The sequence below is a fragment of the Camellia sinensis genome, chromosome 15 (assembly GCF_055761805.1).
Source record: "Camellia sinensis isolate YWXY chromosome 15, ASM5576180v1, whole genome shotgun sequence".
NCBI lineage: Eukaryota > Viridiplantae > Streptophyta > Magnoliopsida > Ericales > Theaceae > Camellia > Camellia sinensis.
The window spans coordinates 49500330-49513974 of NC_138975.1; the positions used below are offsets into that span (position 1 = coordinate 49500330).

The 13645-nt window shown below is 34.1% G+C and overlaps 1 protein-coding gene across 6 annotated transcripts in view; it reads right to left on the reverse strand.

Moving 5' to 3' along the window:
* The window catches only part of LOC114299473 (forkhead-associated domain-containing protein / FHA domain-containing protein), a 68963-nt gene that overhangs the window by 23406 nt on the left and 31912 nt on the right, over positions 1-13645 (reverse strand). For 5 of the 6 annotated variants that reach the window (XR_014356915.1, XM_082909519.1, XM_082909520.1 and 2 more), the window contains one exon: positions 9528-10299. The exons of the other annotated variant lie outside the window; for it this stretch is intronic. Coding sequence is in view for 4 of the 5 variants with exons in the window: in XM_082909519.1 (XP_082765645.1) it covers positions 9790-10299 (510 nt within the window). In the remaining variant the exon portion in view is untranslated. Of the gene's footprint in view, positions 1-9527; positions 10300-13645 lie in introns of those variants that run through there. 6 annotated transcript variants of the gene reach the window in all.

The window sequence follows — 13645 nt, forward strand, 5'->3', positions numbered from 1 at the left end:
GCAACCTTGCTTTTTCTTTGAAATGTCACTAGTAGCGGAGGAATTAAAAGAATTTGAGGTCATGTTTGTCTCGTGCCGTGAGATTAGTCGAATAAAGAAATAAATAATATAATGAGTTTTAAAAACTTTCTTATTATGAAGTGATTAGAATGAATTATAAATATAACTAGTCTAAATTATGATTGTAGCAAAAGTTTGCGATGTAAAAATTTGAGGGAATGGAATGGTTGCTATACAATTGTCATTGATGTTCTTCTGGTGGGATTCATCTAAGATCTTATCTTGATAATTCAAATTGTTCATTTTTTAAAGTTCATTTGCAAAAAAGTAATTTAATCACATATCAACAATCTTTTGATCAAATCATGTTTTGCATTCAGGTTAACACTCAAAATCATACTTGTCGTTTATTTTTTTTTAGATACAAATGTGTCTTAATCAAAAGGATACTGATGTCCAATTAACTTGATTTTTTAAAAGAATGTACTACTCGATAGACTTTGAAAAGTGAACAATTAGAATTATCAAGTTGGGATACAGAGTGGATCCCATTAAAGGCACAGTCGTGACTACTGTGCCCTCACACAATAATCACCCAAAGTCTCAAATTGGTCATTGTGAGATTAATTGAATAAAATAAAAAAAACGTAATATCATGAGTATTTTTTATTATAAAACAATTAGATCAAGGGAAATTATATATGTAACAAATCATAATTACAAAAGGATTTGGCTTTTTTAAGTTATCATCTCAACTTAAGAGAGCATTTAAATTTAGTAGGCCTATTTTGAAATCGATTTTAGTAAACCGAATTATTCACATTTTAAGACTTATTGAGAAAAATATTCATGCAAAAACTCAAGGTAATTAGACAATGGTAGTTATATGTTTGAATAATATTTGTTTTAAAAAAATGGACGACAAATATAATTTTAAGAATAACCATCCATTTTTCTTTATTCAAATTTAATTCAAACATATAACTATCAATATCCAATCACTTTAATTTTTGTACAAATATTATGGTCAACGAATTCTACATTGTTCTCAAAATAAACCTACCAAATTCAAATGCTCTCTTATTGAGAGAAGCCAAATCCATTACAGAAAATGCTCCGCTATGCAATGCACCGTATACAACTCTACACAAAATTTCATAAATTTTTACGAACTTAGCATAAAAAGCTGTAACTTAAACATAAATTCCCTCGTCTATTCATAAAAATGAACAAACAACCGCCAATTACTACCACCTCCACCCACCCAGCACCACCGACCACCACCTCCATGACTGTTGACCTCTTCTACTTGGCTCCTCCAAAATCTAGTGTTGGGGTATATCTCCTTATTGGAGTTTAAGACCCAATTGATTTTGGAAAAAGAATTTTAATTTGGTTTGGTTTTGGTATAATATATTTTATATATTATATCTAATTTGTGGAGACCTAATTCAGTTTGGTAATAACTAAGGGTTTGATAAAAAAAATCCTAGATTCACAATATATATATATATATATATATATATATATTGATAGTGATATTGGTTTTCACCAAAAAGAGTGTGCGGCTGCTTTAACAGTTTCGGTGGGTATTTGTTTTGGTTGTAAACTACAGATTTGATATTATGCTTGGTGGCCTAATCAATTGGTGAATTCAAAGCTTGGTGAAATAAATTTTTTGGATTTAGCGGCAGCGTGAGGATTGATTTGGGTCTATTATTTTAGGTCTTCTACAATTCTGGTTTCGAAGATTTTTGTTCATCAATTTGGTGAGGTCTTTCCTCTTGTTTATTTATGACTATTTGGAATTCACCTAAGGGTGGTTTTGTGAGACCATTTGTGTCTCGTTTGTAATCGTTGGGAAACTTTTTGGTTGATAGTGGAATTGGATTTCGATCACATGGACATACCTTACATTGAGGGAACCACGTAAAAATTTTTGTGTTGCTTTGATTTAATTTTTCCGCATTAGTTTATTCCCATTAGTTGATTTACTTGTGGGGAATCATATATTTTCCCTAACAACTGGTATCAGAGCTTACGGTTTATTTGGGTTTAATTATTTGTGTAAATCAATGGAAGGGAATGTGGGTCGTATGTCTAGCTTCAATGGATGCAATTGGGTAACTTGGAAAACTAAAATGGAGGACCTATTATTTTGTAAAGATTTGTATGGACCTATTGAGGGTGATAGTGGCAAACCCGAGAGTATGAAAGATGATGAATGGAATAGGCTTAATTGAAAAGCCGTTGGTGTTATCCGTCAATGGATTGATAATAGTGTGTTTCATCATGTTGCCACTGAAACTTCAACACATGATTTATGAAAAAAATTAAAGAGTCTTTATGATAGAAAATCAGCCACAAATAAAGCCTTTCTATTTCGTAAGTTGGTTAATTTAAAATATAAAGATGGCAGTCCCATTCTAGAACATTTAAATGAAATAAAGAGTATTGTTAACCAACTTGCTTCTATAAAAATTATTTTTGATGATGAGTTATAGGCTTTGATGCTACTTAGTTCCTTACCCGAAAGTTGGGAGACTTTGGTTGTGACAGTTAGTAATTCGGTGCCCGATGGAGTTGTCACAATAGGCCAAGTCACTAGTAGCTTATTAAATGAAGAAACTAGAAGAAAATCAGCAGGTTCCTCTCATTCAAAAGCATTTATTGTGAGAGGCCGAAGCGAAACAAGGGGGAGGAGTAAGACTCATCATGGTCGTGATCAAAGCCGTAACAAATCAAGAGATGGTTCTTTTTCAAAGAAAGACATTAAGTGCTATTATTGCCATGAGAAAGGGCACATGAAGCGAGAATGCCGAAAGCTCAAGAACAAGGAGAAAAGGCGTGACAAAAGTATGGATAAGAAGCAAGAAGACACAACGGCAGTTACTACCGATGATCTCATGGTCGTTTGTGAAGATGATTGTATCAATTTTGTAGGCCAAGAGAGCAATTGGGTGATTGATTCTAATGCTTCTTTTCATGTGACTTCTCGAGTTGATTTCTTCACTACCTACACCAAAGGAGATTATGGTTCTGTTCGAATGGGTAATGAAGGTTTGTCCAAGATTATTGGCATGGGTGATGTTTGCTTGGAAACAAATTTGGGCTGCAAGTTGTTGCTTAAAGATGTGAGGCATGTTCCTGACATTCGCCTCAATTTGATCTCTACTTGGAAGCTAGATAATGAAGGCTTCAACAACAAATTTGATGATGGAATATGAAAGCTCACAAAGGGTTCTTTGATGGTGGCTAAGTGCAAGAAGACTCATACACTTTATTCGATGCAAGGAAAAATTTGTAAAGGTGTTGTCAATGCACTTGAAAATGATACTTCTACCGAATTATAGCACAAGCAGCCTGGCCATATGAGTGAAAAGGGGCTACAAGTTTTGTTCAAGAAAGAGCTTCTACTCGGTTTGAAAGGTACACATCTCAAAACTTGTGTTCATTGTTTGGCGGGTAAACAACATAGAGTTTCTTTTCATAAAAATGTTGCTTCTAGAAAAGAAAATGTTTTGGAGTTGATTCATTAGGATGTTTGTGGTCCTTTAAAAGTTAGAACACATAGTGGTGCACTTTATTTTGTTACTTTCATTGATGATTATTCAAGGAAAGTTTGGGCTTTTCTACTAAAAACTAAAGATCAAGTTCTGGAAGTATTTAAGCATTTTCAGGCCATGGTTAAAAGAGAAACAGGGCAGAAATTGAAGTGCATCCAATCAGACAATGGTGGTAAATACATTGGGCCATTTGATGAGTATTGTCGCAGCCAAGGCATTTGGCACCAAAAGACAGTTAAGAAGACTCCTTAACAAAATGGCGTTGCCGAGAGGATGAACCGCACCATTATGGGAAGAACAAGGTGTTTGCTTTCACAAGCTAAATTTCCAAGATCCTTTTGGGGTGAGGCAATGATGACAGCACTTGACGTGACCAATTTGTCTCCTTTCTATCCTTTGAATGGTGATGTTCCTGAAAGAGTTTAGACCGGCAAAGATGTGTCTTATAAGCACTTGAGAGTGTTTGGTTGCCGAGCTTTTGTTCACATTCCAAAGGATGAGAGATCCAAGCTTGATAGTAAGTCAAGACAACGTATTTTTCTTGGCTATGGACGTAATGAGTTTGGTTATAGATTGTGGGATCCGGTCGACAAGAAAGTTATTCGAAGCCGTGATGTTGTGTTTCTTGAAGACCAAACAATTGAAGACTTTGGCAAAGGTAATCAACCGGAACCAAAAACTAGTGATCTCATTGACATGGATCCATCTCTTTCATCTTCAGTTGATGATGAAAATGAGGGAGATGTGCAGCCACCTATTGAAGATGTGGAGGATGATGCTAATCCTAATGAAGTTGAGTCAGAAATTGAGGAAGAGCATCCAACTCACGAACCGCCACCACAACTTGAGTTGAGAAAATCTACAAGCGACCAACAACCTTCAAGAAAGTATCCTCCCAATGAATTTGTATTGATTTCTGATCAATGGAGCTTGAGAGCTACCAAGAAGCAATTGAGCATGCAAAGAAAGATTATTGGAAAATGGCAATGGAAGAAGAGATGAATTCCTTAGTTGAAAATCACACTTATGATTTAGTGAAGTTGCCTAAGGGGAGAAAAATTCTAAAAAATAAGTGGATCTTCAAATTGAAGAATGATGGCAAGAATTTGAGGTACAAGGCACGTTTTGTTGTGAAAGGTTTTGGGCAAAAGAAAGGTATTGACTTTGATGAGATTTTCTCGCCGGTTGTGAAGATATCTTCTATTCGGGTTGTACTTGGCATGGCCGCAAGTATGAACCTTGAAATTGAACAACTTGATGTGAAAACCGCATTCTTCATGGTAATCTTGAAGAAGAAATTTACATGAAGCAACCATAAGGTTTTGTGGAAAAAGGGAAAGAGAAATTTATTTGCAAATTGAAGAAAAATTTGTATGGTCTCAAACAAGCTCTGCGGCAATGGTACAAAAAAATTTGACTCTTTCATGATGAATAATGGTTTTCCAAAATCACTTCGGACCATTGTGTGTTTGTGAAAAATTTCCCAGATGGTAAATTTATTATTCTTTTACTTTATGTTGATGACATGTTAATTGTGGGTCAAGATTCTACCATGATTAACAAATTAAAATTAGAGTTGAGTAAATCTTTTGCTATGAAAGATTTGGGACCGGCAAAGCAAATACTTTTTATGAAAATTGTTCGTGTTCGCAAAAAGGGACTGATTTGGTTGTCTCAAGAAAGCTACATTGAGAAAGTTCTTGAGAGGTTCAACATGAATAAAGCAAAGCCGGTTGGTTGTCCACTTGCAGGTCACTTCAAGCTTAGTTCGAATCAATGTCCTACAAGTGACAAAGACAAAGAAGAGATGTTGAAAGTTCTTTATGCTTCAGCAGTTGGTTCTTTGATATACACCATGGTTTGTACAAGGCCGGATATTGCTCACGTCGTTGGTGTGGTGAGTCGTTTTCTCTCTAATCCGGGTAAAGAACATTGGGCAGCGGTAAAATGGATTTTAAGTTATCTTCGAGGGACTTCGAAGGTGTGTTTGTGTTTTGGGGATGGTAAGCCGATGCTTGATGGATTCACAGATTCTGACATGGCTGGTGATGTTGATTCTAAGAAATCTACTTCGGGGTATTTGATGACTTTTGCAGGGGGAGTTGTGGCATGACAATCTAAATTACAAAAATGTGTTGCTCTCTCAACTACCGAAACTGAATTTATTGCCATTACAAAAGTTGAATTTATTGCCATTACAGAAGCTTGCAAAGAAGAGTTATGGTTGAAGAAATTTTTACAAGAGTTGGGTTTGAAGCAAAAAAAGTACGTGCTTTATTGTGATAGTCAAAATGCTATTCACTTGAGTAAAAATTTTACTTTTCATTTGAGATCGAAACATATTGATGTGAGGTACCATTGGATTCGTGATGTGTTAGATTCGAAATTGTTGTAATTCGAAAAGGTTCACACAGATGATAATATTTCGAATATGCTGACTAAGACTTTGTCGAGGGACAAACATTTAAAGTGTCGAACTTTGGCAGGTATGGTTGATGTCTCCAACTAAGTCGATAGGGGGAGAATTGTTGGGGTATATCTCCTTATTGGAGTTTGAGACCCAATTGGTTTTGGAAAAAGAATTTTAATTTGGTTTGGTTTTGGTATAATATATTTTATATATTATATCTAATTTGTGGAGATCTAATTCAGTTTGGTAACAACTAAGGGTTTGATAAAAAAAATCCTAGATTCACAATATATATATATATATATATATTGATAGTGATATTGGTTTTCACCAAAAAGAGTGTGCGGCTGCTTTAACAGTTTCGGTGGGTATTTGTTTTGGGTGTAAGCTGCAGATTCGATATTGTACTTGGTGGCCTAATCAATTGGTGAATTCAAAGCTTGGTGAAATAAATTTTTTGGATTTAGCAGCAGCGTGTGGATTGATTTGAGTCTATTATTTTAGGTTTTCTACAATTTTGGTTTTGAAGATTTTTGTTCATCTATTTGGTGAGGTCTTTCCTCTTATTTATTTGTGATTATTTAAAATTCACCTAAGGATAGTTTTATGAGACCATTTGTGTCTCGTTTTTAATTGTTTGGAAACTTTTTGGTTGATAGTGGAATCGGATTTCGATCCCGTAGACATAACTCACATTGAGAGAACCATGTAAAAATTCTTGTATTGCTTTGATTTAATTTTTCCCAATTAATTTTTATTCTCATATATTTTCCCTAATACCTAGATCATGAGAATCCCCAAAAACCTGGAAAAACAAAAATAAAAAATCAACTACCATAACAGGTTTTAAAGATGTCAAATTGGGTTTTGAATTTGAGCCCATATTGTTTGAATTAGATCAGAATTTGTAATATTTATGGCCTATTGATATAATTCCCTTTTACTGATAAAACGCATTTTTATTGAGATCCAAATCTTCCATTATTCTAGTTTTTATCTTTTTCTAACCTTGTGATTTTGGTGGTGATGATTTGTGTGGTAGGTTTGATGGTGGTTTTGGGTTTAGTGTTGGTGGCGGAGAAAGGGGAGTGGGAGGTCGGTGGTCATGGTTGGTGTGGAAAGGAAAGGGAGGCAGAGCAGAGAGGCGTTGAGCGCGGGAGGGGGATCACATGAGGGAAGGTGCAGGTAGGTGGCTGAAAATGTTGGGTTTGATTTCAATCTTTTGGATTTAATTTTTTAAAAATTAAATTTTTTGATTTTTCAAGTTTTTTATTTTTAATGAATATTTTTTTAATTTTAAATAATTTTTTTATTTTTTAAGATGTACCATATTTACATGCATTTAAAAAATAAAATATTTTAAAAAATTAATAAATACATAAGAATACGAAAATGTATTAAATTTTTATATTTTTGATATTTAGTAAATTTTTAAAAGATTTTTTTACAAATATTATACTTTTTAAGTATATTTATATTAGGTGTATTTAAAAATTAAGAAAATTACTTAAAATATTAAAAAAATTAACGAAAACAAAAAAAAAATTACAAAAAAACAAAAAAAATTAATTTTTTAAAAAGAGAATCCTGAAAAGTGAAACCAAACAACAACATTGGATGAATAGAGTAATGTTAGGGATCCTAAATAATCTACCAAACCTCTCTCAATGGTAATGCTATACAAAAATCTAGGTCCTACACCCATGTGAGCGGTTTAAGAAAATATTTAATAAATTATTTATAATCCCTAACATTACACGAAGTTAAACCCAATTTAATATTCTATAATGAGAGTTGGACTGTTTGTTGTTTAGTGGTTGGACAAGATAACTCAAATATTTTTTTTTTTTCTTTTTCTTTTGATAGAAAAAAAGATATTTTAAAATATCATCACTGCATTTGGGACCAGGCCCGGGGTTACTCAAGTATTATTGAACTTGATTTCTCTTCTATAATGCGAGTTGGACTGTTTGTTGTTGTGATGGTTGGACTTAGCCACCCAAGTATTATTGGACTTTAATTGGTCAGTTAATCAGTTAAATATAGAAGAATTTATTAAGAATTCCTCTTTAAAATACTTGTATCTCAATTAGCCTATAACATATATTATAATAAATCTTATTATTTGAATATTTGATCTATCAAATTCTAATTATTATATTTAATGTATTTTATAGATAATTTTATTTTTACAAATATTTCTTCAATCCTTAGCAACTTGGTATGCATTATTTTGAACTATTTTATACTTTATATCTATTAAATTTTAAAAATTCATATTTTTTTTGTAAATACTTTTTCTTATGAGATTTATATTTTTAAAACCTAGTTAACGAGATTTATCAAATAAAATCTCACTTCAATATATAATTTTATAAAATATAAATAAATAAATAAATTTGACTTGTGAATGTTCACATTACGGAACATTCACACTGTCAATGTGAACATTAATGCGCACTTCACTCTATTATTATTATTAGGAATATTTTAGTAACTATGTCACCCATAAGATTTATTGGAATAAAAGAAAATAATTTAGTCTAAGTGAAATACAAGTAAGTGAAGAGAAATTTATGAATAAATGCTCCTTAAATATAATGTTCCGTATATTTGTAATTATTCTCTCACCGATTGGCAAATGCATATATATATATATATATATCATTGTGAAATTAATCAAATAAAAAAATACTTAATATTGTGAATTTAAATGCCTTTTTCTTAAACGAAATTATTATATTGAATTTAATATATAACAAGTCTAAGCGATGATTGTAGCAAAACTTCGGCAAGTCAAATTAATTGGTCATTGTGATGACAATTATTTTATGTTTCTTTCAATTATTGTTTGAATTAATTATACAAATTTCCCTTAAAAATATCTAACAAATATGCGAATCTCATTTTTAGTTTTGGACTTACGTTATCTTGTTTTTTTTTCCTAACTAGCAATACATACAGATCTCTCTTACTTTAATTATTAATATACAAAAAGCTCTTATATGTTAACTTGGGCCATGACCATGTTAAAAATTACAATGAAATGACAAAAATATTCTCAAATTAACAGGATTTTAAGCTTAACACCAGCTCAATGAGAGCCCTAAATTACTTGCCTGAAATCCCGTTATTTTCAAAACTTAAGAGGTATATGGAAGAAAGAATGAATAGGGAGTGAAACAAATAATGAAATGACTTTTGTTGCTCAAATAAGAAACACTAATGCTAAGAACATATATTAGAAATACATAATAGATCACAAAAAGTGTATTGACAAATTGAAATTTATTTTGAATGCTGGCCCATCATAACTAGGTTTAACCCTAACCATCTATTGCATTTTTTGTAAATTATTTGGTGATCCATTATATGTTCCTAACATTGCTCGAGAGGAAATATAAAAAAACTCCAACTCATGGGGTCCCAAGTACTAAAGATTTTAACAGTTTATTCCAATCAATCTGGTGTAACCAACTTCAAATAGGAAACTCCAAGGCCACTGCTTATAAAAATTGACGGCAAGCATGAAAATGAAGACAGATCAACACTTTCTTGCAATATCGTTCTTTCTTTATTTCAGTTCATACCACTAGTATATAAACAATGGAAATCTAAAGACCTACTCAACCCACAATACAATCACAAATCAATGAAAAGAATAGTCCTTTGGTATACCAACCCTTCAAATCCCCCAAAGAATGGCACCTCTAAAATCTACAATCCTAAAACCAAGTGTATATATATCAAACCCCCTCCAATCTATCTATTACTTTCCTCTCAACAAGCAATTTAATCAGAAGCTCAGATGAATCAACTTTGGCTCCATAGTATATCAGCATAAGCTTTCTCATCTTCCCGCTCCTTCACGACGTAATCAGTTGCCTCCAATACTTCCTCTTCTTCATCTGGGATCTCTTCTTCCATCAATTCTCCAGATGCAATTGCTTCCAGAGACATCTCTCTCTCCCATTCAGCCAATGCTTCTCTCATAGCCTGTTTTGTTGCTGGTGTGTCACTGGGTCTGTATTTCGGAGCAGGCACAACAAATGGCAATATGATATCATCCAAACTCCTACTCTTATGGTTGGGACTACCGTTTGCATCTGATGGTGGAACGATGAAAACGATACCAAGCTCGTAGTTACAGACGTGAAGTCTTGAACCCAATACAGAATTTGTCTTCACAGCTCCAACAGCCTTTGTCCTGAGTGAATTAGAAATTGGGTGTCCCCAAGCAGCGGCACTGAAGTTATGGGACCCAGAATACACCCATCCAAAGGATGAAGCATCCTTCTTAGACTGGAAACGTCTTCTGGCTACCTGCTTTTACCATACATTCTCTCCTCTATTATCTTTCAACTACCAGCAATTTTCAAAAACATAAATTGAAATAGAAATGACAACTAGGGAGATGTTTTAAAGCACAAGAGTACATAATGTGGCTTAAATTGTAACTTCACATAATACTAGGACATAGCAACACAAAAAATTCTGATTTTAGGGAAGAACATTCTTCCCATACGTCTATTATATAAAATTATTGTAAGACTACTCAGATACATCATATGGTGTGCAAATCTTTGAGATCATGATCATTCATGTATACATGAAAACCTAGGCATGATCTTGGGCACAAATTGAAAATCTCTTCCATATTCAATTCAATGTTGACACTTGGAAAATGAGAAGAAAAAAAAGAAGAGAATAAAAGTGACAAGCATCATGGAGAAATTAGGGCAAGGAAGCAGCACTACAGATTGGAACTTCCTATGCAAGAAGAGGAAGGAACATATATATACACACAGCTAGCACGTCTGGAAATTGTCCAGGTAAATAAAATAAGCCTTAAGACTCCTCAAAAGTAGAGTCACGTTCCTAGTGTCCTTAATTGTAGCCACGTGAAGAATTTTATAAGTAAAGACAATTAAAGATTGATAGAATTGAGTTGCTACGGGACTGTGGCTTAAATATGATGTTTGTATGCAGAGTATATATATATATATATATATATGGCTAAAGTAACTAAAACTCATCAACTAAAAATGAAAGGGAAAACCCAATACAAAAAGGGAAGGAGGTTACACCATAATAACCTCCAAAGACCAGAATGGACAACTCCTATACATATGCCAAAAAGCCTTAGGATCCTTACAAGACAGAATTTATAAAGTCAAAAAGAGTGTCTATGGAAGGCAAAACCCTCCCAAAAGACCAGCAATATAAAATGGACAAGAAAAAACCCTTGATTCTATGCAGACGTTCCTCAACACCTTTGAATATTCTTTGATTACGCTCCAAATAAGTAAGCTATATCAAGCAAAATTTTGAATGTAAAGGCCTTGTCAGATCAATTCAAAAAAATTGGATGTCAACATTTATGCTTTCAGGTGATAGCTTTGTAGCAGAACAGTCATGGTCATTGGTTAACAAAGAATTGTAATTTTCCCTTCGTTTGTGGGTTGGGTTCTGCCTTCTTGCCACAGCAACTTCTCTCTGGAAGTTAATTTCAATGCAAGGTCAATTTGTATTAGCAATTTGGAAGGTGATTAACAGGCTATTTGTCAGAAGGCAGAGAACTCTTGATGCAATGTCAAATAAAAGAAAGAAAACACTTAGAAAGACTCTCTTTAAAACAGAGTTTGCATTTTGCCCAAGTGGTTGTGGATTTTGTAAAACAAAGTAGGGTTTCTGGACAAGGGTCTGGATGATTTAGTAATGAGAGAAGTGATTGAATTCATAGGATGTTAAAAAATATCATGAGACGGTAATCCAGCAGAATCCTCAGAAGTTGGACGCTCCACACATGTGATGTATGTTTCAATGTGAAATGGCTACCTAACACATAAGTTCATAGGAATTGAGCTGAGATCCATTATGATTGTCATTTGAATCAAATAATCGCCGTTCCAGAACAGAATGTTAGATTTCCATCTCATAAGGTAAGTTTTCCATTTGGCCTCTTTTTTTTTAAAGGTGACAAGGGTACATGACATCCTGGTACCAAGATCTCTTCAGCAATGTGAATAAGACTGCATTCACCCTAGGTGTACATCTGTGAATACAACCGTTTAGAATGGCAGGGGAATCCATAAGAAATAGAAGAATGCACTCAACTTCACGAAATAAACTTAATATGCCTTTGGATCACTTATTCTTGCATTGTCATGTGGCTTTGATCTTATAGCGATCCCGGGTTTACCCTTGTTGTACAGTGGTCCGGACATGTGTCCGTGGATGTTGGTTGTTGTTTATTATCGTGTTTGCATCCTTTGTACTTTGTATATTGAGTTATGGGATGTGTTGGGCAGGTTTGTTACAGGTTGGTTGTGTTTGAGAGCCTAGTGTTGCTGCACAGATTTTTGGTCCTTCGCTCGAGCGAGGAGTTTGTCGCTCGAGCGAGAGTTGTGTTGCGTCTGGTTCTGGACCTGAGAGCTGTCTTTCTTGGCTCGAGCGGTCTGGATTTTTCTTCGCTCGATCGAGAACTTCTTGGCTCGAGCGAGAGTTTTCTGTGTCTGGTCGCTCGAGCGACCAAGTCTTCGCTCGAGCGAGCGTGTTTTATATCAGCGTACAGCAGCGTCTTAAACATCACTTTTTCAGTCCCTTTCTTTGATTAAACCCTAAATCCGACACCCTCTCTCTCTCTAAACTTGCACTCTCTCTAAGATTTGATCTCCCTATGGTGTGAATCTAGCCTAGGGCCTTTGTTAAAAAGATAGAGGGCGTTGAGAGCTTCGATTTAATCTGAAAAAGTTTGGATTTGGAGCAAGTTGATCTTGGAGTCTTCATCTCCTTTTGGGCTAAAACTTCGAGGTAGGGATATCCTACTCCTCTCTATGGGTTTTGTCTTTAAATTTTGGTATTTTGAGATGTTGGGCTTGGTTCGGTAATTTTGTGAAAGTTTGGGGCTTTTGTGTAATTTTACAAACGTTGGGGTTTTATTCATAATAAACCTAGATACATGTTTGGCATGAAAAAAATGGAATGATTGTTGAATCATTGATGAAAATGGGACCTAAGGGTTGAAATGTTAATTATGGGAATTGACCTGATTACATTGTTTAATTAATTGGAATAATTAATTGAGAAGAATGAAGAAATGAAATATTGATTGAATATCCATTGTGCATTTATTTTCTGTTTAGAAATAACTGCTTTGGGCTATCGGTGGAGGATAGTCGTGATTGTTGTAGACAATGCATGATGATTAGGTAAACTAAAACTAATCAATGAAATGTGTCATGAAACTTGACTGTTGATAGAATACATTAATTGTATGTATTGTGTGATTGTATATAGAACCAATGTGTTTATATACGTTATGTGTAGAGGAGGAGATAGGGGATGTACTCCGCGGTTTAGGGGAAGATAGGGGATGTACCTCTAAACCGGATAGTGTTGAGAGGAGATAGGGGATGAACTCCGTAGACACAGCTCATATGCTTGTCTAGAGAAGTGAAGATAGAGCTTATATGCTTATCTTTGTGAAGTGTGGATACAGCTTATATGCTTATCTGTGAATGTGGGATATTGTTGTTATACATATCTGTTGAGAATGTGGATATAGCTTTTATGCTTATCTGAATGTGAGATATAGTTTTTATACATATCTGTGGAAATGATGATAGAGCTAGCATGCTTATCTGTTGAAAAAGGGAAAATGAAAGGT